The sequence below is a fragment of the Gorilla gorilla genome, chromosome 2 (genome assembly GCF_029281585.2).
Source record: "Gorilla gorilla gorilla isolate KB3781 chromosome 2, NHGRI_mGorGor1-v2.1_pri, whole genome shotgun sequence".
NCBI classification, from domain to species: domain Eukaryota; kingdom Metazoa; phylum Chordata; class Mammalia; order Primates; family Hominidae; genus Gorilla; species Gorilla gorilla.
The window spans coordinates 194,753,126-194,779,133 of NC_086017.1; the positions used below are offsets into that span (position 1 = coordinate 194,753,126).

The 26,008-nt window shown below is 39.3% G+C and overlaps 1 protein-coding gene across 7 annotated transcripts in view; it reads left to right on the forward strand.

Annotated features, from left to right (window-relative positions):
• Window positions 1-26,008, forward strand: part of KLHL24 (kelch like family member 24) — a 51,111-nt gene that overhangs the window by 11,402 nt on the left and 13,701 nt on the right. For 5 of the 7 annotated variants that reach the window (XM_063704419.1, XM_019024586.4, XM_019024587.4 and 2 more), the window contains 3 exons: window positions 3,294-4,274; window positions 18,625-18,809; window positions 20,087-20,205. In XM_063704419.1, coding sequence (XP_063560489.1) covers window positions 3,355-4,274; window positions 18,625-18,809; window positions 20,087-20,205 — 1,224 coding nt within the window. In that variant the 5' untranslated portion in view covers window positions 3,294-3,354. Of the gene's footprint in view, window positions 1-3,293; window positions 4,275-6,962; window positions 7,086-18,624; window positions 18,810-20,086; window positions 20,206-22,278; window positions 22,354-26,008 lie in introns of those variants that run through there. The other 2 variants (XM_063704420.1, XM_055381969.2) reach the window with 2 other exon arrangements.

The window sequence follows — 26,008 nt, forward strand, 5'->3', positions numbered from 1 at the left end:
TTTCACTGTGTTAGCTAGGATGGTCTCGATTTCCTGACCTTGTGATCCACCCACCTCGGTCTTCCAAAGTGCTGGGATTGCAGGCGTGAGCCACCGCGCCCGGCCTTGTTGCAACTCTTAAAAAAAAAAAAAAAGCTGGGCGCAGTGGCTTATGCCTGTAATCCTAGCACTTTGGGAGGACAAGGCGGGTGGATCACGAGGTCATATCGAGACCATCCTGCCCAACATGGTGAAACCTCATCTCTACTAAGAATATAAAAATTAGCTGGGCGTGGTGGTGCACGCCTGTAGTCCCAGTTACTCAGGAGGCTGAGGCAGGAGAATCGCTTGAACCTGGGAGGTGGAGGTTGCAGTGAGCTGAGATCGTGCCACTGCACTCCAGCCTGGCGAGAGAGCGAGACTCCGTCTCAAAAAAAATTAAAAAATAAAAAATGAAAAGGATCACGCCTGTAATCCCAGCACTTGGGGAAGCTGAGGCGGGTGGATCACAAGGTCAGGAGATTTAGACCATCCTGGTCAACATGGTGAAACCCCGTCTCTACTAAAATACAAAAAATTATCCAGGAGTGCTGGCACGTGCCTGTAGTCCCAGCTACTTGGGAGGCTGAAGCAGGAGAATCACTTGAGCCTGGGAGGTGGAGGTTGCAGTGAGCCAAGATGGCGCCACTACACTCCAGCCTGACAGAGCAAGACTCCATCTGAAAACAAAACAAAACATAACAGGCTGAGCGCAGTGGCTCACGCCTGTAATCCCAGCACTTTGGGAGGCCAAGGCGGGAGAATTGCTTGAGCTCAGGAGTTCAAGACCAGCCTAGCTAACATGGCAAAACCTGTCTCTACTAAAAAAGTATAAAAATTAGCCAGGCGTAGTGGCATGCGCCTGTAATCCCAGTTACTCGGGAGGCTGAGGCACGAAAATCGCTTGAACCCGGGAGGCGGAGGTTGCAGTGAGCCGAGGTCATGGCACTGTACTCTCCAGCCTGGGCAACACAAGGAGACCCTGTCAAAAAAGCAAAAACAAAAACAAAAAACTCCAATAGCAATATCTTACATCTCTGTAAACCCTAGGCCTAGTACAGTATCTTGACAATAGTGGGCATATAATAAATATTTGTTGATGATGATGATGGTAAAAGCTGCAATATTAAGTAAATTCAATGAGAGAATTCATGAAAATTGCAAGTATCTAGTGAATATTGGAAGTAGGATATCTGGGGCATTAGAGTGAGAAGAGAGGATGGAGATAAATAGGAACATGAAAAAGAAGAGAATACTATATATAAGAGAATGAGTTGCTTCTTGATTTTGATATTATGTATTTTATTTTCCTTTGTGTCACTTAAAAAGTGGGGTACAATTTAATATGTGACAGGGTACACAAAATGCAGCCTTAAGATTGTTAACTTTCAAGTCTCAGTTTTATTTGTGGCTTGCGAATGTAGGATGGCATCTCATTTTTTAGATTATATTATCTGTGACATCCTTTAGCTGACTTCTTTTTGCTGCCAGTCTTAGGCCTGAACATCTGACTTGACATATTTCAAGAAGTTGGGAACAGTAGAAGGGATGTGTATGAAATTCTGAGAGTATGGCAATAGATGAGGTACCCTGAGTGATCTTAAACCAATTACTAATATACTTTGAATCATGTATCAACTTCTGAAGATGTGGAAAGGGAGTAGAAGAATCGCCTTAAAATTAACCTTAAAGAGAATTGGGCTGGGCACCATGCCTCATACCTATAATCCCAGCACTTTGGGAGGCCAAGGTGGGCAGATCCCTTGAGGCCAGGAGTTCAAGACCAGCCTGGGCAACACGGCAAAACCCCTTCTCTACCAAAAATACAAAAATTAGCTGGGTGTGGTGGGTACATGCCTGTGGTCCCAGCTACTCGGGAGGCTGAGGTAGCAGAATCCCTTGAACCCAGGAGGTGGAGATTGCAGTGAGTCGAGATCGCGCCATTGCACTTCAGCCTGGGTGACAGAATGAGGCCTTGTTTCCAAAAAAAAAGAGGCAGAGAGAGAGAATTGATGGCTATAGCCAAGTGCCTCAATCCATCAGTTACTTACTCAAAGTCATTTCTGAGGGGGTTTTGGGATGTTTCTTATTAGTGAAAGGGAACAAGACCTAGATAACATGCATGAAATTTTTTTAAATGAATATTACATTTTATAATAGAAATTTTGGTAGAAAATAGAGAAGATAAATAAAACATTTTAGCATATGTACATCCTATCCCTAGATTCACAGATAATTATTTTTTCTGTTGGCATATGTTTTGTGATCTACTTTTTCACTTACTGTGTGGTTACTACTTTCCCATGTCATTAAATAGTCATATATAATTTTTAATGGCTGCATAGACTTTGTTCTAGCCGGAAGATGTACTGTGGTTTAACCAATCCCTTCTTACAGGGCATTTAGGTTATTTTGAGTATTTTCTATCAATACAGCATTGGACATCTGCATAGATAAATCTGTCGACATAATTCTGATTATTTCCTTAGGAGAGAGTGCTAAAAAAAAAAAAAAAAGGACTTGCTGGTCAAACAATGTACATATTTTTAAAGGCTATTGATAGATACAGCTAAATTCCTCTCTAGGAATTCTATATTAAGATAATAATTATTTCACCAGGCATGGTGGCTCATGCCTGTAATCCCAGTACTTTGAGAGGCTGAGGTGAGAGGATCGCTTGAGGCCAGGAGTTCAAGATCCCATCTCTACAAAAAGTAAAAAAAAATAGCCAGGCATGGTGGTATGCACACGTAGTCACAGCTACTCAGGAGGCTGAGGCAGGAAGATCGCTTGAGCCTAGGAGTTTGAGGTCACAGTGAGCTATGATCATGTCACTTTACTCCAAACTTGGTGACAGAGTGAGACCCTGTCTCAAAATAAAAAAGATTCTTAAAAAGAAAGATAATTGTTAGAATTCTAACTGTAGTCAAATTGTGTCTTACACCATTCTGACTTAACTCTACAGTCAATAGTATGAAACTCAGCTCTGTAAATGGGGAGGAAACGGAAGGTTATTAGTAACTCACGAAGTACATAGTATCCTTTCAGCTAGAAAAGGGGAGATTAAGGAGTACTATTGCAGATTACCCCAATGTTCTAATTGTTCAAATGCAAGTTTTCGTTTATCAGTTTTTATTAACATGAGATAGTGCTGTGTACCCTATATGAAATATATTATGTGATTTTGTTGTAGTGTTTATATTAAAATGAAATTATGTAATTTGAATACTGAATTTTTTGCATATTGAAATGTTCTCCTTTTTTTTTACTTTTAGCCACATAAAGAAGATCCCTAACAGTCATTTCTCAACAATTATATAGTCAACTGATGTAACAATGGTACTAATATTGGGACGCAGACTAAACAGAGAGGATCTTGGGGTGCGTGATTCCCCAGCAACTAAGCGTAAAGTTTTTGAAATGGACCCCAAATCTCTGACAGGTCATGAGTTTTTTGACTTCTCTTCAGGATCATCCCATGCCGAAAACATACTCCAGATATTTAATGAATTTCGTGATAGCCGCTTATTCACAGATGTTATCATTTGTGTGGAAGGAAAAGAATTTCCTTGCCATAGAGCTGTGCTCTCAGCCTGTAGCAGCTACTTCAGAGCTATGTTTTGTAATGACCACAGGGAAAGCCGAGAAATGTTGGTTGAGATCAATGGTATTTTAGCTGAAGCTATGGAATGTTTTTTGCAGTATGTTTATACTGGAAAGGTAAAGATCACTACAGAGAATGTACAGTATCTCTTTGAGACATCAAGCCTCTTTCAGATTAGTGTTCTCCGTGATGCATGTGCCAAGTTCTTGGAGGAGCAACTTGATCCTTGTAATTGCTTAGGAATCCAGCGCTTTGCTGATACCCATTCACTCAAAACACTCTTCACAAAGTGCAAAACTTTTGCGTTACAGACTTTTGAGGATGTATCCCAGCACGAAGAATTTCTTGAGCTTGACAAAGATGAACTTATTGATTATATTTGTAGCGATGAACTTGTTATTGGTAAAGAGGAGATGGTTTTTGAAGCCGTCATGCGTTGGGTCTATCATGCCGTTGATCTGAGAAGACCACTGTTACATGAGCTTCTGACACATGTGAGACTCCCTCTGTTGCATCCCAACTACTTTGTTCAAACAGTTGAAGTGGACCAATTGATCCAGAATTCTCCTGAGTGTTATCAGTTGTTGCATGAAGCAAGACGGTACCACATACTTGGGAATGAAATGATGTCCCCAAGGACTAGGCCACGCAGGTGAGAAGACTGTTTTCAAATATAGTTAACAAAAGTTTTTAATAGATCTTTAAACCTCCTGAATGCAATCTCAGTGTTGTCATTTATATGCACTGTCTACCTGTGGCTGTATATAATTTTAGATTTATTTTGGATTATATAAGTCACTAGAGTGTCTTTCCTAGTGAATTCTAGATTCAACAGTAGCATTTTTTGTTATTGTTGTTCTGTGCTATCAAACGGTGTAGCAAAGGGTCTTTGCAACTGTGCATATCTCAACATATTTCTACTGATTTCTCTTAACCTTTGTAGGGCCCCAAACCATTCCACTTTTCTTTCCCAAGAGTCTTTGGATACAGGGTAGCTAAGACTTTAGTAGGCTCTCTTGGACTGCGTCTACTTATAAAAAAACAATTTGCTCCTGGGCACAGGGGCTCACGCCTATAATCCCAGTACTTTGGGAGGCCAAGGTGGAGGAGCGCTTGAGCTCAGGAGTTCGAGACCAGCCTGGGCAACATAGCGAGACCTCATCGCTACTAAAAATAATTAGCCAGGCATGGTGGCATGGACCTGTAGTCCCAGTTACTCAGAAGGTTGAGGTGGGAGGATTGCTTGAGCCCAGGAGTTTGAGGATGCTGTGAGCCATGCTCTTACTGCTCTCCAGCCTGGGCAACAGAGTAAGACTGTCTCAAAAAAAAAAGAAAAAAAAAAATGTTTGCACATCCACAGACTGGCCTTTGTCCTAACACAGAAGCATGAAATATAGAGGTGAATTAAATAAGCTGGTATACATTGAGTGAATTCTGAGATGTAAAATCCAGGCCTCAAATATTACTTGTCACAGTTATTATATTTAATGTCAATCTCAATTTTAAAAAATCTTTTTTCTGAATGTGAAAATTACATCATCATTATAGAGAATTTGGAAAATGTGTGCTTAGGGGGTAGAATGCAGTTAAATATTGTGGCATATTTGTATCTTCTTCCAGTATATTATTTCTATAAAATACTTATTGATTTTAATTCATAAACTATAGAAAAATAACCTCCATGCCTTAATAGTGGAAGGAATATTTATTGTGAATAAGCAAGAAATGCTTGTTATGAGAAATATTACAGTAAATTATCCTTTTAATCCTTTTAATATTTTTCTAACAAACCTAATGTTGGTGTTGGGTTTTTTTTTTAATTGTGGTAAAAAACACATAACATAAACTTTACTGTCTTAATCATTTTTAATTATACATTTCAGTAATGTTAAGTATATTTACATTGTTGTGAAACCAGTATTTTTATTAGTTTATTATTGGTTTATTATTAAGCCATCTCCATTTTTTCTGTGAATTTACTATAGCATAGCTCATAAACCACATTTTTACTTAAATTTTGACTATCATTGTTTCGGAATGTTAAAAGTCAGCATACTGTGAGATAGCTTGTTTTTAAAATTTATACTAGTTTGAATAATGTATTAATTAAGAAAACTAAACAGCTTCAGAGCTGTGTGACTATTAGCTCTTCGAGAACTTTCGTGAACACACAGTATCCCTCTAAAGGGAAAATCACTCCTTTTTCCAAGACAAATACCCCTGTAGCAGACTGAATGGTCTGAGGTCAGATGGGGTTAATAATACTCAGCCTGCATATCTCATAGGATTAGAGTAGGAACCAAGGGTTATATGTTGTAAAATCAAAATAAGACATTGATTACTAATATTTATAAAGACATAATTTGAATGCAATCAGATTGCAGCCTAAGGGTCCCATCACTCCTTTGAAGAGATACTTCTCCTAACTTACTTAATTATTTGATTTCCAAAAATGTATTTTATATCCAATTTTTAAGGGAACGAATCTATTTCCACAGTGAAACATCTATGTATAAATTGCAGTATCACCGTTCTTCAAGAGACAAGTATAAAAACCAAACTATAGTTCTGTTGAATTTGCAGACTCTTAAAAATATGATAGCAGATATTTATGTGGGCATTACATGAGGAATCCTTTATTTTATAACTCTGCTATCACCTTCTGTCCCTTACATTTATCTTTCACTTATCTGTTACTGCATGTTTGCTGTGGGAATTAGGAGACTGGAGAGACCACTGGGTGAAACAGGAGGATTTTATTTAGGTGGCCACCAACTTAGTGGATTAACATCTAAAGGCTGAGCAATGAACAAAGATAGGGCTTGACTTTTATTTATGCTGCTGAAGTGGAGTGGCTAGCCAGTGGCGCGAAATTTGCAGGGCAGGGAAACCAGGCTTGCAGAAGCAGAACAAAGGCAGTTAATTATACTGTGACAGGTTTTTGCAATTTAGGCATGTTTTGTGACTTTGCTGTGTTACAGAGAGAAAAACAGGAACGTATAAAACCTTTGCAAACTTGTAAAAATAGTTACAAAACTAGTTAATGAGAGCAGAACAAAGAATGATGGTATGGGGAGAGAATTTTAGGGGGAGAATGATAAGAACTTGTTTTTCTCGTACTTGCTTTTGGAAACCATTTTTTGGGGGCCTTTGCCTGGTTTTGCAGATAATGTTATTATAGCTCCAGCTGGACTTTGGATGTTGATCTGCTGAGTTGGTGACCGCCTAAATAAATCCTCCTGTTTCACCCAGTGATCTTTCCAGTCTCCTGATTGCCACAACATGTTGGCATTAATCACTAGGAATTTCATTATCTGAACAATGTGTATTATTTGTACAGGTTCTCATCTTTCTGAGAAACTCCAAACTTCTTTGAAAGAGGAGTGATGTCTCCACTTCTTCGACAGCAGTTCATTCCTCTGACTTCTGCTCCAGTCACTCTACTGAAACTCCTCTCAATCAGGTCATCACTGACCTTCTATTTGTTATTTGCTAGCCTCTCTTCAGTCTTTATCCAGCTTGAGCTCTTTCGAATTTGATATTATTAATTGCCTTATCCATCTTGAAATACCTCCATTGGCTTCTGGAATGCCATTCTCCTCATGGTCCTCCTATTTCTCCAGTTGCTCTTTTTCAATTTAATGGTTCTTACTCCTACATCTAGTCTGAAATATTATCTGCCTGATTCACATCTCTTTGTCTTTCCTTATGTAATTGCCTAGGTGACCTTATCTCATCTATTTTCATGGTTTTAATTACCACGCATGCTGCTGACTACCAAACCAGCCCAGACTTTTCTCTTTCATTCATTCATTTATATTTCTTTTTCAAATTTTTTATATCTTATTTATTTTTATTGCATGTATATATTTCTTTTTAAATTTTTATATATGTTTTTAGTTGACTGTGCATCTTTTTAAAATAACAGGCAAAATAACATTAGCACATTTAAACTTAATAATAATAATTCATATTATCTAATACGCAATCTGTATTCAGACTCCCCCAGTCTTCCAAACTGTTCTTTAATAAACCTGGGTCCAAGCTAGGATTACTCATTACATCAAGTTATTTCTGTGAAATCTCTTTTACTTCAAAACAGTTTCTTTTTTATGATTCTGACTTGTCAATGGGGAAGTTGTCCAGAAAAATATTCTACCTTTTGGATCAGTCTCATTGCTTCCTTATGGCATCATTTAGCTGTGTTTCCTGGAAACTGGAAGTTGGTTCTATGAGCTTCAGTTAGATGAATATAAGTTAAATATTTATAGCTAGAATTAATCCTATGTAATGTGTATAATATATTGTATCATATTAGGAGTCACAGCATATCTGGGTGTCCCACCATTAGTGATGCAGAGATTAACTCTGGTTTAGGGTGGTGGCAGTCTGATCCCTCCAATGTACGGTTAAGTTATACTCTCTATATCAGCCAGTGTTTCTTTAGTATCTATTCTGTGCCAAGTATTGTCCAGAGCTCAACCCATAATAGAAATTCTCCCTATATACCCACGTGTCTCTTAAATGACAGAGAAATCCTGAAAATGCATTATATTAAAAACAGTGTGGTGGTAGTTTCCCAGAAAGAGGACATAGGCCAATTTAAGAGCACGAAAGCTTTGATAATCTGTCCTGCCAGTTGTAAACCCTTAGGTGTGTGGAAAAAACAGTAGAGACTAATCACAGAAGAAGTAAAGCTTAGAAACAATGGCTGTAGGCCAGGTGTGGTAGCTCACACCTGTAATCAAGCACTTTGGGAGGCCAAGGCATGGGGGTTGCTTGAGCCCAGGAGTTCAAGACCAGTCTGGGCAACATAATGACACCCTGTTCCTACAGAACAAAAAGAAAAAATTAGCTAGGCATTGTAGCATGTACCTGTAGTCCCAGCTGCTTGGGAGGTTGAGGCAAGAGGATCACTTGGGCCTAGGAGTTTGGGGTTACAGTGAGCCATGAGCAGGCCACTGCATTCCAGCCTGGGTGGCAGAGCAATACCCTGACTCAAAAGAATTCTACTGTCCAGGTGCAGTGTCTGACACCTGTAATCCCAGCACTTTGGGAGGCCGAGGCGGGCAGATCACGAGGTCAGGAGATTGAGACCATCCTGGCCAACATGGTGAAACCCCATCTCTACTAAAATGCAAAAAATTAGCGGGCATGGTGGAGCGTGCCTGTAGTCCCATCTACTCGGGAGGCTGAGGAGGCTGAGGCAGGGGAATCACTTGAACCTGGGAGGTGGAGATTGCAGTGAGCCGAGATCGCGCCACTGTACTCCAGCCTGGCAACAGAGAGAGACTCCTTTAAAAAAAAATTATTATTAATTAAAATTAAAAAAATTGACGTTCTGCAAAAATGCTGATACTATATAACTGCACTACATCCTCTGCCTTTATTCAGAGTGCTCTTACCATCTTTTTTTTTTTTTTTTTTTTTTTTTTCTGAGACAGGGTCTCACTCTGTGACTCAGACTGGTGTGTAGTGGCGCCATCATGGCTCACTGCAGCCTCCACTTCCTAGGCTCAGGTGATTCTCCCACCTCAGCCTCCCGAGTAGCTGGGACTGCAGGTGTGCATCACCATCCCTGGCTTATTTTTTGTAGAAATGGGGTTTCCCCATGTTGCTCAGTCTTGTCCTGAACTCCTGGGCTCAAGAGATCCTCCCACCTTGGCTTCCCAAAGCGCTAGGATTACAGGCGTGAGCCACCATGCCAAACCGCCCGTAGCATTCACAATTTCCTCTCTTTCCTCCTTTCTTCCTTCGGCCCTCCTCCTGACTCCCCAACATAATTTTGAAACTTGTTTCTAGGTCAAAAGTTTAATATTAGTATGGAAAACATTTGAGGTAGAAAAAGTTCATATTAATACTTAGATGCATGTTTGGGCTCAGAAATACTTTTGAACTCTGTGGAGAATTAATATGGTAGCTAACTTAAACAGGTCTTAAATTTCATCTAATAAATATTTGAGTTACCTTTATGTGCCATCTCAGTATGCTAAGTGCTAGGCTTCAACCCTTTTCATCTGGAGAAAAGTAACTTACCTTTTTGCTTGTGTTGGGCCTCTCTGCCCCAACCTCATCCCAATTCATGAATAAACTGATATTTACTCTGTGGTCCCTGACTGATGTTTCACATTCCTGACTATTGTTTAACAATCTGATTCTGGGCCGGGCGCAGTGGCTCACGCCTGTAATCCCAGCACTCAGGGAGGCAAGAGGCGGGAGGATAGCTTGAGCCCAGGAGTTCGAGACCTGCCTGAGCAATATAGCGAGATCCCGTTCTCCAGAAAAAGAAAAAAAAAAAAAAAAAAAAGACAAAAAAAATAAGCGCAACAATCTGATTCTGATCTCTAGTACACCTAATTTCCATTTCTTGCCCCTGCTTTACTCCAAATACTGATTTTCATATTTCCCATACCAGCCTAAATATCAAAACTTTAAACTCATGATTGCTTGGTAGTGTGGTTCTGATGCTGCTGCTTTTGCATCCTGTCCTGATCCACATTGTTAGCACCTACCATAACGATTCCCTGGAAAGAGTCATTTCCCCTGATAGATGCTAATTTTCCATTTTGGTAGCCCTGGGCTGCCTACAAAATGAGGTTCCCAAGAGGAAACATGGATGGCACTAAACTGGGCAAGTGTCTTCTGATATATTGACCATACATGGCAAGTTGTTCATGTCTGTGAAAAAAATTGATGCCCTTTGCCAGACTCCACTGAGCAACAGACATAGCTAAGACTTAATAAGTTCATCATTTTGGGGTTGGAATCAGCCATTAAGTACTTGACTCTTCTTTCTGCTATCTCTTACCTGATAATCAGTTACTATATAGTGAATATAGGAATCTAATGGCCGTAATGAGGGCAAGCCTCAAGTTCTGTTGAAAACAAATGAGAAGACCAAGGGAGTTCTAAATATATTTTTCCTTAAGAAATGGTGTTTGTGATTATTTAATAAATCCCTTCATTCCATATTTTACAGGTGATAAAACTGAGGCACAGTTAACTCACTTGCTCCTAGTCACAAAGCTAGTTAGAACCAGAGCCAGGGCTAGAAGTTAGTGTTCTGAATTCCTATTCCAATCCCACTGAAGAATGCTATTGTCCTATATTATAGGATGAGTAGCCTACCATTTATTGTTCATTGTTTTGAACTCATTGAATTGTTTGAATTCATTGTTTTGAACTCAAATATTTTTACATAAAGAGTATACATTGTAAATCTCCCTCTTCTTAACCCTTCAGAGAACCATTGATTCTGCTTTCAAAGGATACCTTTATTACTAGTTTTTTGAACCTCTTTTAGAAGTATTCTTTGTATAGCTGGGCATGGTGGCTCACGCCTGTAATCCTAGCACTTTGGGAGGCCGAGGCGGGCGGATCACCTGAGGTCAGGAGTTCGAGACCAGCCTGACCAACATGGTGAAACCCCGTCTCTACTAAAAATACAAAAATTAGCTGGGTGTGGTGGTGGACACCTGTAATCACAGCTACTTGGGAGGCTGAGGCTGGAGAATTGCTTGAACCCAGGACTCAGAGGTTGCAGTGAGCTGAGATCGCACCATTGCACTCTAGCCTGGATGACAGAGCGAGACTCTGTCTCAAAAAAAAAAAACAATAATAATCTTTGCATGGTTGTAGATGAATGCCTCCCTACTTCTTTTATGCAGATAGTAGGGTACAGCACTCACAGTTCTGCACCTTGCATTTCCCACTTAACAGTATCTTGGAAACTGTTCTATATCATCACACATAGATCTCATTATTATTACTATTATAGAACATTTCAAACTTGTTCTTTTGAAAGAGCTATATGGTATCCTATTTATGGATATACCATAATTTATTTAATCAATCTCTTTATGGATATTTAGGTTGTTTCTAATTCATTTTTTTGCCATTGCAAATGATACTTAGTGAATATTCTTGTACATTGTCTTTGCATACATACACTGTTAATTTATAGTTTGAATTACTAGAAGTAGACTTGCTCAGTCATAGGATATGTGCATTTTAAATCTTTACAGATATTATAAAAATTGCCTTTCAATTTATACTTCAACAAAAATATGAAAGTGCCTACTTCTGCACTCTTTTGCCAATATAATTTGTTTACATTAGTTTTTGTAAATCTTTGCTACTCTGCAAAGTGAAAGTGGTATCTCATAATTTTCATTTACATTTCCTTCCTTCCTCCCATTTTTTTTTTTTTTTTAGGTTCTCGCTCTGGTCGCCCAAGCTGGAGTACAGTGACACAGTCGTAGCTCGCTGCAGCCTCAATCTCACAGACTCCAGCAAACCTCCTGCCTCAGCCTCTCTCTTGAGTAGCTGGAACTACAGGCTTGGGTCACCATGCCCTGCTAATTATTATTTATTTTTTGTAGAGACAGAGTCTCACTTTGTTGCCCATGCTGGTCTCAAACTCCTGGGCTCAAGTGATCCTCCCACCTTGGTCTCCCAAAGTGTGCGTTTACTTTTTTAGTGTAGATGATTGAGCATCTTTTCCTGAGTTTGAAAGCCATTTGTAGGTTGTTGGTTTTTTTCTGCAATCCATTGAACTCTAATGTATCCAAATTCTGATTGCAAATAGAAACAAACTCACCAGCTCAAGCATAAAAGGGAAATTTATTAAAAGGATACAAGAGGCCGGGCACAGTGGCTCACACCTACCTGTAATCCCAGCAATTTGGGAGGCCGAGATGGGTGGATCACTTAAGGTCAGGAGTTCGAGACCAGCCTGGCCAACATGGTGTAACCCCGTCTCTATTAAAAATAAAAAAATTAGCTGGGCATGGTGGTGCATGCCTATAATCCCAGCTGCTGCAGAGACTGAGGCAGGAGAATGGCTTGAACCTGGGAAGAGGCAGAGATTGCAAGATCGTGTCACTGCACTCCAGCTTGGGCAACAGAGTGAGACTCCGTCTCAAGGAAGAAGAGGATACAAGAATCAGTGTCTTATAGGACCTAAGAGCAAAAATTCAATAAGACCTCAAAGAAGACTGGAACAGGCTACTAAAAAGCTATCAGAAACCAAGCTGTGCCTTCTCTCTACCTCTTGCCTCTGCTTTTCTCTGCATGTCTGCATCATTCCCTCCCATTAGTCTGGCAGAATATGGCCACACATAGGTTTGGGGTTGACATATTACAAGTTCAGTCAGTAAGAGAGAATGAATCTCTCCTTCTCTTGGGGAGACATAATCTCTGATGTAGCCAGACAACATTTTGTGGATATTTACCTATGGTCATGGGAGCAGAATCACGTAGCAGAAATGTGATGACTGAAAATCCCATCCTGTGCTAAGTTGAGCAGATGCCCAATAGTAACCGTTAATAGTAAGGTGGTGGTGGTGTTTTTTTTCTTTTGTTCTTTCTTAACTTGCGGCAGGGTGGGAAAGGAGCAATATGTTAATTGGAGAAAATTTAGAGAATGGGAGAAGCAAAAAATGCTAATTAACAAATTAGCAAATTTTCAGCTCGAAGAGGTAACATTGTAAACCTTTGGCGTTTTTCTTTTCTTTTTTTTTTGAGACAAGGTCTCCCTCTGTCAACCAGGCTAGAGTGCAGTGGCGCGATCATGGCTTGTTGCGGCTTAAGACCTCCCTGGCTCAAGGGATTTTCCCACCTCAGCCTCCTGAGTAGCTGGGACTATAGGCACGACACCATGCCTGACTAATTTTTGTATTTTTTATAGAGACAGGATCTCACTGTGTTGCTTAGGCTGGGCTCAAGTGATCCTCCCCCTGTTTTAGCCTACCAAAGTATTCTCTCTTTTTTTCTGTATGAATTTATTATTTCATTTACAGGGTTGTAATCTATTTCATAGTCTGTTTTTACCAGTTAGTATATGGTAAGTGTCTTTCCATAACATGAATATTCCATAACCCACTCTTCCCAACATTTGTTTTTAATTTTTTACCATTAAGTAAGATGAGCATCTTTGGTGGCTACATATTTAAGCATGTCTGTGATTAGTTTCTGATGATAAATTCTTAGATAATTGCCAATTTTGAAAAGTTGGCATTTTGAGTCTTTTGATCAATACAGCCATTTTCATATAGAAGCAGTCCTACCTATTGCCGTTTCAGGTGGAAAGCCTTACCACACGAATTGATAATGTGTCCTCACCAAGTTTAAAAGATCTGGCCGGGAGCCGTGGCTCACGCCTGTAATCCCAGCCCTTTGGGAGGCCGAGGCGGGCGGATCACGAGGTCAGGAGATCGAAACCATGTGTTAGGAGGCTAACACAGTGAAACCCTGTCTCTACTAAAAATACAAAAGCAATTAGCCGGGCGTGGTGGCGGGCTCCTGTAGTCTCAACTACTTGGGAGGCTGAGGCAGGAGAATGGCGTGAACCCGGGAGGTGGAACTTGCAGTGAGCCGAGATCGTGCCACTGCACTCCAGCCTGGGTGACAGAGCGAGACTCTGTCTCAAAAAAAAAATAAAAATAAAAAAAAGCTCTAAGGCTTATGGCTGGTATAAGTGTCTAATGGGGTCATTTATACTGGTGAATTCACCATGATCCAGTGATTCCTCTAGGCTCAGGAACTTTTTCTTTTTATACAGTAAGAATAGATCAGACTATTAGAGGCAGATTTAACATTAAGTATGACAGACCAATAACTCATCTCCTAGTCTGTATATATCTGTTTGCCATAAGAAATGGAATTAACAAACACCTCTAGGCTCAGGAACTTTTAATTTTTATACAGTAAGAATAGATCAGACTATTAGAGGCAGATTTAACATTAAGTATGACAGACCAATTAACTGATCTCCTAGTCTGTATATATCTGTTTGCAATAAGAAATGGAATTAACAAGGAGGCTACCTATTTTAAGTCAACCTGCCCAGTAATATTCTCTAACTATGGACAAGTCACTACATGGGAAGCCAAAGTTTTCAAAGGTCATTTGGCAAGCAAGGAATTCAAACAGAGTTAGTAGACCTTTAGAACTGAAGTCCTCTCAGCTAGTATAGCTTGAGGAAGTCTCACCCACCATCAAAATATTCTTGCCAAAAAACCAATACTATTCAAGGTAGCTTAGCTTAGATTGTCTCTCCCTTAGATAATAATCTGAATGAGCACAGCAAATGTTTGCCTCGGTGATTATCATCTCTTTGATTCATTTCTTTATTCATTTACTTATTGCTTCTACAGCTGACCAATCCCCTTTTTTGATATATAGTTTCTTTTAGATAAATTAGTACATTGAGTTTGGTAACTGTCATATCTTACAGACTAGAGAACCATTCTGTCTCTTTAAGGCTTAAAGTCTCATATCTCTATTTTAGTTCATTATTTTGATTTGATGGTTTGATTTTCAGGTATTTCTGGGTTTTAGAATGGTGAACAGACTATATCACTAATATCTCTCCCTTCTCCTTCCCAATTTCATACTACATGGAAACATTTCCTTTCCTATTGTATATATTTTAAAAATATATATTCAGATATTCTTATTAGCCAGGATCACTTTTCAACCCTTTTCTTTTGGGCACTCCACATGTCTAGCATATTTGGCATTAATTACAAGTAGGTCAGTTATTTCAGCCAGCAATTCCTCTATTTCACCTTTCAAGATATTTAAACTGAATCCAATAATTATTACGTTTTTAAACGTGGTTTAGAATATCCTGTGGGTTTTTTTTTTTTTTTCCCCAAGACGGAGTCTTGCTCTGGCACCCAGGCTGGAGTGCAGTGGCACAATCTCAGCTCACTGCACCTTCCACCTCCTGGGTTCAAGCACTTCTGCCTCAGCTTCCAGAGTAGCTGGGATAACAGGTGCCCACCACCACACCTGGCTAATTTTTGTATTCTTAGTAGAGACGGGGGTTTCACCATGTTGGCCAGGCTGGTCTTGAACTCTTGACCTCATGATCTGCCCGCCTGGGCCTCCCAAAGTGCTGGGATTACAGGCGTGAGCCACCACGCCCGGCCCTATCCTGTGGATTTATGATTGTTTTATCTTTCACGTAAATCAAAGAACATGAACTTTTAATTTGATCTTTTCTCAAATTAATGATAAAAGAAGATTTTTTTTAGATGTATTACCACTGTAAAAAGGATAATTTGGTCATCACACTTTCTTAGAAGCAAGTGGAGAGAATTAATCCTAAAGTAACAAATATTTGTTATTGCATCACAGCAAAAAATCAGATTTCTTTTTTTTTTTTTTTTTTTTTGAGACGGAGTCTCGCTCTGTCACCAGGCTAGAGTGCAGTGGCACGATCTCGACTTGCTGCAACCTCCTCCTCCTGGGTTCAAGAAATCCTCCTGCCTCAGCCTCCCAAGTAGCTGGGACTACAGGCGCACGCCACCACACTCAGCTAATTTTTGTATTTTTAGTAGAAATGGGGTTTCACCAGGTTGGCCAGGATGGTCTCGATCTCTTGACCTCATGATCTGCCCACCTTGGCCTCCCAAAGTGCCGGGATTACAGGTATGAGCCACCGCGCCCAGCCTGGATTTTTTACTTTAAAGAATTAATGAAGCTGGGCATGGTGACTCATTCTGTAATCTTCGTGCTTTGGGAGTCCAAGGCAGGAGAATGGCTTGAGTGCATGAGCTTGAGACCAGCCTGGGCAACATTGTGAGACCCTGTCTCTACAAAAAAAAAAAAAATGTAAATTCACTAGATGTGGTGGCATGTGCCTGTAGTCCCGACTACCTGGGAGGCTGAGGTGAGAGGCTTAGTTCAGCCAGGAGTTGGAGTTGCAGTGAGCCACGATCTCGCCACTGCACTCCAGCCTTGGCAATAGAGTAAGACCTTGTCTCTATTTGAAAGAAAAAAAAAAAAGAATGAAATAGAGTGACATGACATTCACTCTCTAGAAATAGATTACATGGGTGTCCAGAATTTTATTTATGCTATACTATCATCTTTCCTGCCATTTTGTTTTACTTGCCATTATCAGCTGGAGTAACCTATTTCCTTTAAGGCCATTAGCTCCCTGCCTGAGATAAGTATTTCTCCAAGCTCAAGAAATAATGCTTTTATTGGGTTAACAGTCTCTGATGAGAACATCAGATATATCTAATTAAGCTAAAAGCCATTTGGTTGCAAATAGGATATTTAATACAGGCAAAACTACTAGCTTGCTAATCCTTTCAGATAGACACACATTCTAGCAGACATTGAAGTTACCCTTTATTTATTGGTACTAAATGTTTTAGCAATTAGCTTCTCATGCTGTTTTCTCTTTCTGTTCCAAAGTACAAAAACAGATAACATATGTTTATTGGGCTAAGAAGTCTTGAAAAAGGCAAGCAAGTTTAAGCAAAGGGAAAGTATAAACCAAGTAATGTACAATAAGGAAAGGATAAAACAAAATCCTATGATATATAATCATTACTCTGGATTTTATATTAAGACAGAAGTGATTTAACTTCAGTGACTAGCAGTGTTTGTTTTGATTGATTAATAAATAAGACTTTGAGGAATATCACCTTTTTTGAGGATTTGTCTTAGATTTTAAGTATGTTTTAGGAAATACTTATATGGAAAGAATGATAGATAAGTCAGTAGTTATACTACTAAAGTATCTGGTGCTGTGCTCTCTTTATTTTTAATACTTTTATTTTGGAATTACTTGGAAAATAGTAAATATTACTGATAATATTTAGGTCCTTCTGTTAATGTTTTACTAAATACTAGGTAAAGGTTATATAATTTCCTGGATTCCTAAAAGTACTTTTGGTTTCATGTATAGAGAAAATTCTTTTCTCCCATATTTATTTCTGATTTTATAATGGAAAAAGTATGCCTGGCATAGAATAGGTACATGATTTGGTTAGTTGACATAGGTCTGAGTAAATGTAGCTAGAATAGCTCTGTTAAAAGAGACACGCCAATATTGCTTGCTTTTTCCTACTGTAATTGTGTAACAGCACACTGACTAAAATTACAAATCAGTGTCCTGATGTGGGGTTTTTTTTTTCCCTCTATATTTAAGTAAGAGAAGAAGGATTGTTGGCATTTTTCTTTGTGAGACTTAACTTGTAGCAACCATAAAATGTAACTATAAAACATTTTCATTTAGATTATATTTGTGAAACATATAAAAGCTAAAGAATTTTAAAATTCCTAAACTATCAATTGAATCTTATGAACAAAAAAATTGTGGATAAGCTTTTGGTTATTCCTGTCTCTATTTTAAATCTAAAAAATGAGAGAAGCCAGTGATTAACAGAAACATTAGAATTCTTTTAGTGGTGTTAAATGCTGTTTTTTGCATTCTAAAAATAGCTCAGGCTCATTATTGGTTTGGAAATTTGTAATGATAGAAATGGGGGGAGCCAAACAATTCAGAGACAACTATCTTTTTAGCATTTTGGTATATTCTTTCCAGATACATTTTTTAGATAGTATTGAATACGCCTAATGTACAGTTTTTCATCTTGCTTTTCTCCTTTAACATTCTTGTTATAAACTCTGTTAGCCTTTTTAGTGATTGCCCAACATTTTGAGTTGTATTACCTTAATTTACTTGACTTTGTATTTTAAAAATTAATTTCTGAACAAGTACATATACATATTCCTTTAAAGGGTGCTTGGATTATACTATGAATTAGTTTTTTAGAATTAGCAGCTGATGAAAGAGCACCATTTTCCTACAGTTAGAAAAAAATGCACTATCTTACCTTGTGTGGTTATGCATATCTGAATCACTGGAAAACTGCATTTGAAAGTCATCCTTAATATTCCCAGGATTCTGATTGGGTTAGATAGGATGTTTGGACTTTTTTTTACAAATTTCAGGTCAAAACCAATAGAAAAAAATACCAACAGAAATTTTCTGTGGAATAATGATGTCACTAGCTCCCCTGTAAAGGTTCTCAAAGTAAGTAATTTCCAGCCTGTACCGTTTGGCACATGCACAGAGAAGAAACTTAACTGTTTATAATAGTGCGTGGTTTGTTTTTAGAGTTTTAAGAAAAAATCTGGAGTATATTTTAATGTAATATTATTATATTATTTATGTACGCTAATAATTATTATTTTAGGTCCACTGGCTATTCTGAGGTGATAGTTGTCGTTGGAGGATGTGAGCGAGTTGGAGGATTTAATCTTCCATACACTGAGTGCTACGATCCTGTAACAGGAGAATGGAAGTCTTTGGCTAAGCTTCCAGAATTTACCAAATCAGAGTATGCAGTCTGTGCTCTAAGGAATGACATTCTTGTTTCAGGTAAATATAGAATTATTACAGTAGCTACTTTCAATTTGGACACAGCTTCATTATTTTAAACATCAACAGTGTCTTAAAATAGTGAAATGTGAATACTCCCACTTTAGGAAGATCAGTTTACAACAAATAAAACCAAGAATGACTTTTTGCTCTTAAAAACAGGTACAAGGCCAGGCGCGGTGGCTCACGCCTGTAATCCCAGCACTTTGGGAGGCCGAGGCAAGCAGATCACCGGGTCAGGAGATCGAGACCATCCTGGCCAACATGGTGAAACCCCATCTCTACTAAAAAATACAAAAATTAGCCGGGTGTGGTGGTGGGCAACTGTAGTCCCAGCTACTCGGGAGGCTGAGGCAGGAGAATCACTTGAACTCGGGAGGCGGAGATTGCAGTAACCCGAGATCGCGCCACTGCACTCCAGCCTGGTGACAAAGCAAGACTCCGCCTCAAAAACAAAAAACAAACAAAAAGCAACAACAAAAAAAAAACACAGGTACAAGATGACATGGAATGATTTACAAAAGATCCACCAGAAAATACCTTTAATCATGTCATATTTTAAATGCTCTGAAATGCATGTAGAATATGCTGTAATTTTTTAAACTTTACCTCTTTGCAAGTCGGAAGTACTCATAGAATTAAGCATTTCTAATTCACCCATGTTTTCTGAAATTCTCCGCAAAGTTTATGAAATAAGATTTGCTTTAAAATTCTTAACTTGAACTTCTTTATGATTGTGATATGTTACCTTTAAAATTAGAAAATAAAATGACAGACTTGTACAAAGTATAACTATAGTATCTATGATGGGAAGTCTGTTAATTGGTAAAATAATTTCACCAGCTTTGCAGATTATTATATATATTATCCACACTGAGAAATATAACAATACATACTTTATTTTTTACAGTAGTATGCTTTTTGAAAAATGGGTGAATTTAAAAAAACCTTTAGAATAATACCATTATTTGCGTGCTTCTGATGTCTTACTGTTAAATTAACAATCTTTTATGTTTGTAAAATTCACATCCTGTATTTAATTATTTTGGATCTATAATTATCACTTATCAAGATAACAATTGGTAAAGTTTAAATTTGCTCTGTAGAACTATTTCCATTAAATTTCAAGAGGTCTTTATTTATTGAGCTGAATTCTCAAATTCTTGAATTAGATGAATGAATTCCATGTTTTCTTTACCTATGCCTTGGTGGCACAGATCTCTTGGTGAAGCTATATCATGATAAATTATCGTGTGTGCATTGCTTTGCATTTAAAGGTGGAAGAATCAACAGCCGTGATGTCTGGATTTATAACTCACAGTTAAATATTTGGATCAGAGTTGCCTCTCTCAATAAAGGCAGATGGCGTCACAAAATGGCTGTCCTCCTTGGTAAAGTAAGAGAAACCACTTTTTATTACTATTGCTGGTACCTTTCCAAAGTAAATACCACAGCTGAATCTTTCATTTTACTCACCCTCTGGGTATTTTGGATTCAAATTGTATTTCCTTCCATTTCTAACCTCAATAGATAAACCAAAGATATAAACAATATGACACTGTACTTTTGAATGGATATTTTGTTCTCCTAATTTGGAATTCATGGCAGTGTAGCACATTTCTCTTCTCATGCATCACTGAAGTCCAAATGCCTAAGAAGCACTGGAAAATAAAGGAGTTACATCAAATACAGACAGGCCAACGTCTAACCCACGCAGTTTGTTTTCTTTTTACTAACTTTGCAAGTCAGGCAGAGATATATTTGTCCAAAGTCATGTATTTTGTCTTTTTTATTTTAAATAAATATTAAGATAAACTCACTAACAGGCCAGGCACATTGGCTCACGCCTGTAATCCCAGCACTTTGGGAGGCTGAGGCGGGCGGATCATGAGGTCAGGAGATCGAGACCATCCTGGCCAATGTGGTGAAACCCCATCTCTACTGAAAATACAAAAAATAAGCTGGGGTTGGTGGTGGGCGCCTGTAGTCCCAGCTACTCAGGAGGCTGAGGCAGGAGAATCGCTTGAACCCGGGAGGCGGAGGTTGCAGTGAGCCAAGATCGCACCACTGCACTCCAGCCTGGCAACAGAGCGAGACTCCATCTCAAAAAAAATAAAAATAAAAATAAAAAAACTCACATTTTTATAGAAAACCTATTTTTGACTGCAGCTAATGATTATTATAAACAATACATTATTTGGGTTCTGAACCATCTACTGTCTGTAGGAACCTGAGAATCAAACTTTTTTTTTTTTTTGAGACAAGGTCTCTTACTCTATTGCCCAAGCTGGAGTACAGTGGCATTATCTATCTCGCTGCAACTTCTGCCTCCCAAGTGCAAGTGATTCTCCTGCCTCAGACACCTGAGTAGCTGGGATTACAGGTGTTCGCCACCACACCTGGCTAATTTTTGTATTTTTAGTAGAGACAGGGTTCCGCCATGTTGGCCAGGCTGGTCTCCAACTCCTGAGCTCGTGATCCTCCCACCTCGGCCTCCCAGAGGGCTGGGATTATAGGTATGAGCCACCGCACCTAGCCAGTTTCCAAACTTTTTAAAAGCAACTACAGGTGGAGTTTCCAAAATGCTTGGGACCAGAAGTGTTTCTGATTTGGGATATTTTTTTTTCTTTTGTTTTTAGACAGGTTCTCACTCTGTTGCCCAGGCTGGAGTACAGTGGTGCCATCACTGCTCACTACAGCCTGACCTCCTGGACCCAAACTATCCCTTCTACGTCAGCCTCCCAAGTAGCCAAGGCCACAGGTGTACACCACAACGCCTGGGTAATTTTGTATTTTTTGTAGAGATGGGGTTTCTCCATATTGCCCAGGCTGGTGTTGAACTCCTGGGCTCAAGTGATCTGCCTGCCTCAGCCTCCCAAAGTGCTGGGATTACAGGCATGAGCCACTGCACTGGGCCAAATATTTTGGATTTTTTTCATATTTTGGAATATTTTCATTATATTCATTGAGCATCCCAAATCAAAAAATCCAAGATCTGAAATGTTCCAATGAGCATTTCCTTTGAGCATTAATGTCATCACTCATAAAGTTTCAGATTTGGAACATTTTGGATTTCAGATTTTTTAAGATTTGGAAAGTTCAACCTGTATACTGTCTTTTAAAAAGTCATATCTAATACAAAAATTTATTACATAACAGATGAAAATACAACAGTTGTACCAAGGATTACCTTGGAGTCTTTAGTTTCTCCCTGCCCCCATCTCCATCTGCTCATCCAAAACCACCTCAAATTAATGAACAACTAAAAGCAGCACACTTGCTTTCGCATACGTCTTTGACTGATCTCCTAGCACCCCTTTCTAAGAAGATTGCTGTCTCATAGGCCCTCCTATGGAGACAGTTAAGTACCACCAATAAAAAAACAAAGCTCTAGTTGAAACAGAAATGGTGACCAGGAACCCTTCTTGGTCAGCCTCTTACTAGTCCTCCTTCCTCTCTTTCCCCACAGGGGTTTCTTAAAACCTCTATACTAGGCCAGTCGTGGTGGCTCACACCTGTAATCCCAGCACTTTGGGAGGCCAAGGTAGGTGGATCACGAGGTCAAGAGATCGAGACCATCCTGGCCAACATGGTGAAACCCTGTCTACTAAAAATACACAAATTAGCCGGGCATGGTGGTCCGCACCGGTAGTCCCAGCTACTCGGGAGGCTGAGGCAGAAGAATCGCTTCTGGTGGAGTTTGCAGTGAGCCAAGATTTTGCCACTGCAGTCAGCGTTCTGTTAGGAATCTAATTGCACAGCAGTAGGTGAGCAGCCACTGAGCGAGCTTTACCGCCTCAACTCCACCTCCTGTCAGATCAGCGTACATTAGATTCTCATAGGAGCATGGACAGCACATATGAGGGATATCTAGGTTGTGGCTGCTTATGAGAATCTAATGCCTGATGATCTGAGGTGGAACAGTTACATCCCCAAACCATCCCATCCCCGACCAGTCCCCCACCAGTCCCCCACCCAGACCTGTGGAAAAATTGTCTTCCATTAAACTGCTCCCTGGTGCCAAAAAGGTTGGGGACTGCTGCGTAGAATACTAGAGCTTCTCAAAACAGTTTATGTATTTTTATTTTTTGAGATAGGGTCTTGCTGTGTTGCTGAGGCTGTAGTGCAGCAGCACAGTCATGGCTCACTGCAGCCTCGACATCCTGGGCTCAAGTGATCCTTCCACCTCAGCCTCTCTAGTAGCTAAGACTGCAGGCACACACCATCACACCTAATTTTGGTATTTTTTTGTGGAGATAATGTTTTATCCTGTTGCCTGGGCTGGTTTCAAACTCCTGGGTTCAAGCCATCCTCTTGCTTCAGCCTCCCGAAGTGCTGAGATTACAGGCATGAGCCACCATGCCCAGCTCAAAACACAGTTTAAAAGCTGTTAATTCCTAACGACCTGGATCTAGTGTGCTGCTGCTGTCTACAAGGTCAATGAAATAATGAGGACCTTGAGACAGATTTACTGGAAATAAAATATTAATAGACTCTTTTCTAAAACCGTTTGGTTTGTTAGTACTTACTAAATTATATATAGTGTTTGAGGCTGTGCCTCAAGAAGGACAAAATATTACTGGAAAAGAGGGGCTAAAATAATCCAGGGGTTGGAAGGAGATGCTGATACAAAGGCAAATGAAAAGTATTGATGTCTCAAAAACCATGTATGTATTGGTAAACTCAAATTTATTTGACAAAATAGTGTACTTGACTTGAAGGTACCCAAAGCTTAGAAGCACTAAATCAATAAAGAAAAGGAATCATTCCTATCTTACACAGCAGGTACTCAATTCATGGAAGTCATTTGGCTAAAATTACAATATAGATTTAATTCAAGCTTATAAAACATACTTAAATTTATAAATACTCTGTTTAAGGAAACCTGGGATGGTTTAGAATATAGAATCTTAGGGGAACACTGCCCAGCGTAACTTAGAAGTGTGTCTTAGGCTGCAATCCTCAAGAAAAAATAAAAAATTACCGGGTGCGGTGGCTCACGCCTGTAATCCCAGCACTTTGGGAGGCTGAGGCAGGCAAATCACAAGGTCAGGAGTTCAAGACCAGCCTGGCCAACATGGCGAAACTCTGTCTCTACAAAAATACAAAAAATTAGCTGGGCATAGTGGCGGACACCTGTAATCCCGGCTACTTGGGAGGCTGAGGCAGGAAAATCACTTGAGCCTGAGAGGCAGAGGCTGCAGTGAGCTGCCTGCTGCACTCCAGCCCGGTGACAGTAAGACTCTGTCAAAAAAAAAGAAAAAGAAAAAAATATTAGAGTAGGAAGGGATGATGGAATAATGGAGAATATTTAATATAACTTGGTCATCTTATAAATAACCCCAAAGAGATCAAGTCACTTCCCAAGATTACACAAAAAATGATAAAGCAGAGGCAAAAGCTCAGACTTTTCTTAATCTAGAGACCTTTTATCTTGATGCTCATGGCATGTATTATATTTTAATTTACACATGTAGGAGTACGTATTAAAGTTTAATCCTCAAAATTATGCCATGTGATAGATACTATTATTGTCTACATTTTAAAATTGAGGAAATATAGCCAGGCATGGTGGCGGGCACCTGTAATCCCAGCTACTCAGGAGGCTGAGGCAGGAGAATCCCTTGAAGCCAGGAGGCAGACATTGCAGTGAGCTGAGATCACGCCATTGCACTCCAGCCTGGGCAACAAGAGCGAAACTCCGACTCAAAAAAAAAAAATTATAAAATTGAGGAAATAAATTTGAGTCTCCAAAAGGGTAGATAAATTGCCCTTACATTGGATGGCAGAGCTGGTGATCAAAGCCTGTGCCCTTAATTGCTACATCGTGCCACAGGTTCCATACTCCATATAGCTGTGTGGACTTTTGTAAGTTACTTAACCTGTCTGAGCTGCATAGTGTTGGGGACGCAAACTTACCAACAGATTATTTTAACATAATGTGAGAAATGCATGATAGAAGTGGCATTGAGTACTGTGGAAATTTGGGGGTGCACAGAAAGATAAATTGTGGACAAATTTGAAGGACAAGCTATGAAATTTGGCCTTGACCCTTAGACATTCATTGTTGAAATATTAAGAGGAACTGATAAAGTATTTTAGGAAGAATAATCTGTGGTTTAGAGAGAACAAGAGTGGAGGCCAGGAGGTTATTTGAGAGGAATGAAATGTTGTGGACCCTCAAGTGGGTGATGGCAGCGGGAAACGTAAAGGAAGGGGTATATGTGAAAGATGCTGTGGAAGAAGACTCATTGGGACTTAATAGTTAATTAGCTATGGAGGGAAGAGTTAATGATGACAGTCCATTAAGAGAAATGTGAGCTGGGCGTGATGGCTCACGCCTGTAATCCCAACACTTTGGGAGGCTGAGGCAGGAGGATGGCTTGAGAGTGGGAGAATGGCTTGAGGCTGAGAGTTAGAGACCAGCCTGGGCAACAGTGGGAGACCCTGTCTCTGTGAAAAATAAAAATAAATTAGTAGGGTGTGGTGATACACACCTGTGGTTTCAGCTGCTTGGGAGGCTGAGGTGAGAGGATTACTTGAACCTCGGAGGTTGAGGCTGTAGTGAGCTGTGATCATGCCACTGCACTCCAGCCTGAGCAACAGAATGAGACCCATCTCCAAAAAAAGAAAAAGAGAGAGTGAGAAACGTGGATGTTAAGCTGCTGGAGAGCTTTGTTAGGTTGAAAGTTCCCTATATAAACCATGGATTTTTTGCATATAAGCCATTTAATAAATATCTTACTGATTGGTTCACCTGTCATATAAAGATACTAATTTGCCCTACCTTTCTCATATTTGTGAAAAGAAAATGTACATAAAAGCTCCGTGAACTTTAAAGTTCATTTTATGTCAAGTACTTTTCTAGGTATTGTACGGACTAAAAGAAAGGCCTGACCAGCACTCTCATAGTCTAGTAATTCTTTCCTAATATTTTAGTTTCACAGCTCTAATACTTTATAATAATCAAATATTTCGTTACCCATAAGTGTGAATATTTAAGCTAAATTGTACAATTCTCAGTGTGAGCAATATTACCCCCAAGGGAGCAAAGATTGTTTCTTAGAAGATGAAAAAAAATGTACCCTTTCATGTATAAAGAACAGATATACATACATTGAGGTAAATAGATACACAATTTCTCTGTGGTATTACAATTTTATTGAGGGAAGACTATTAGGAAGAAAATACCTAAAAAG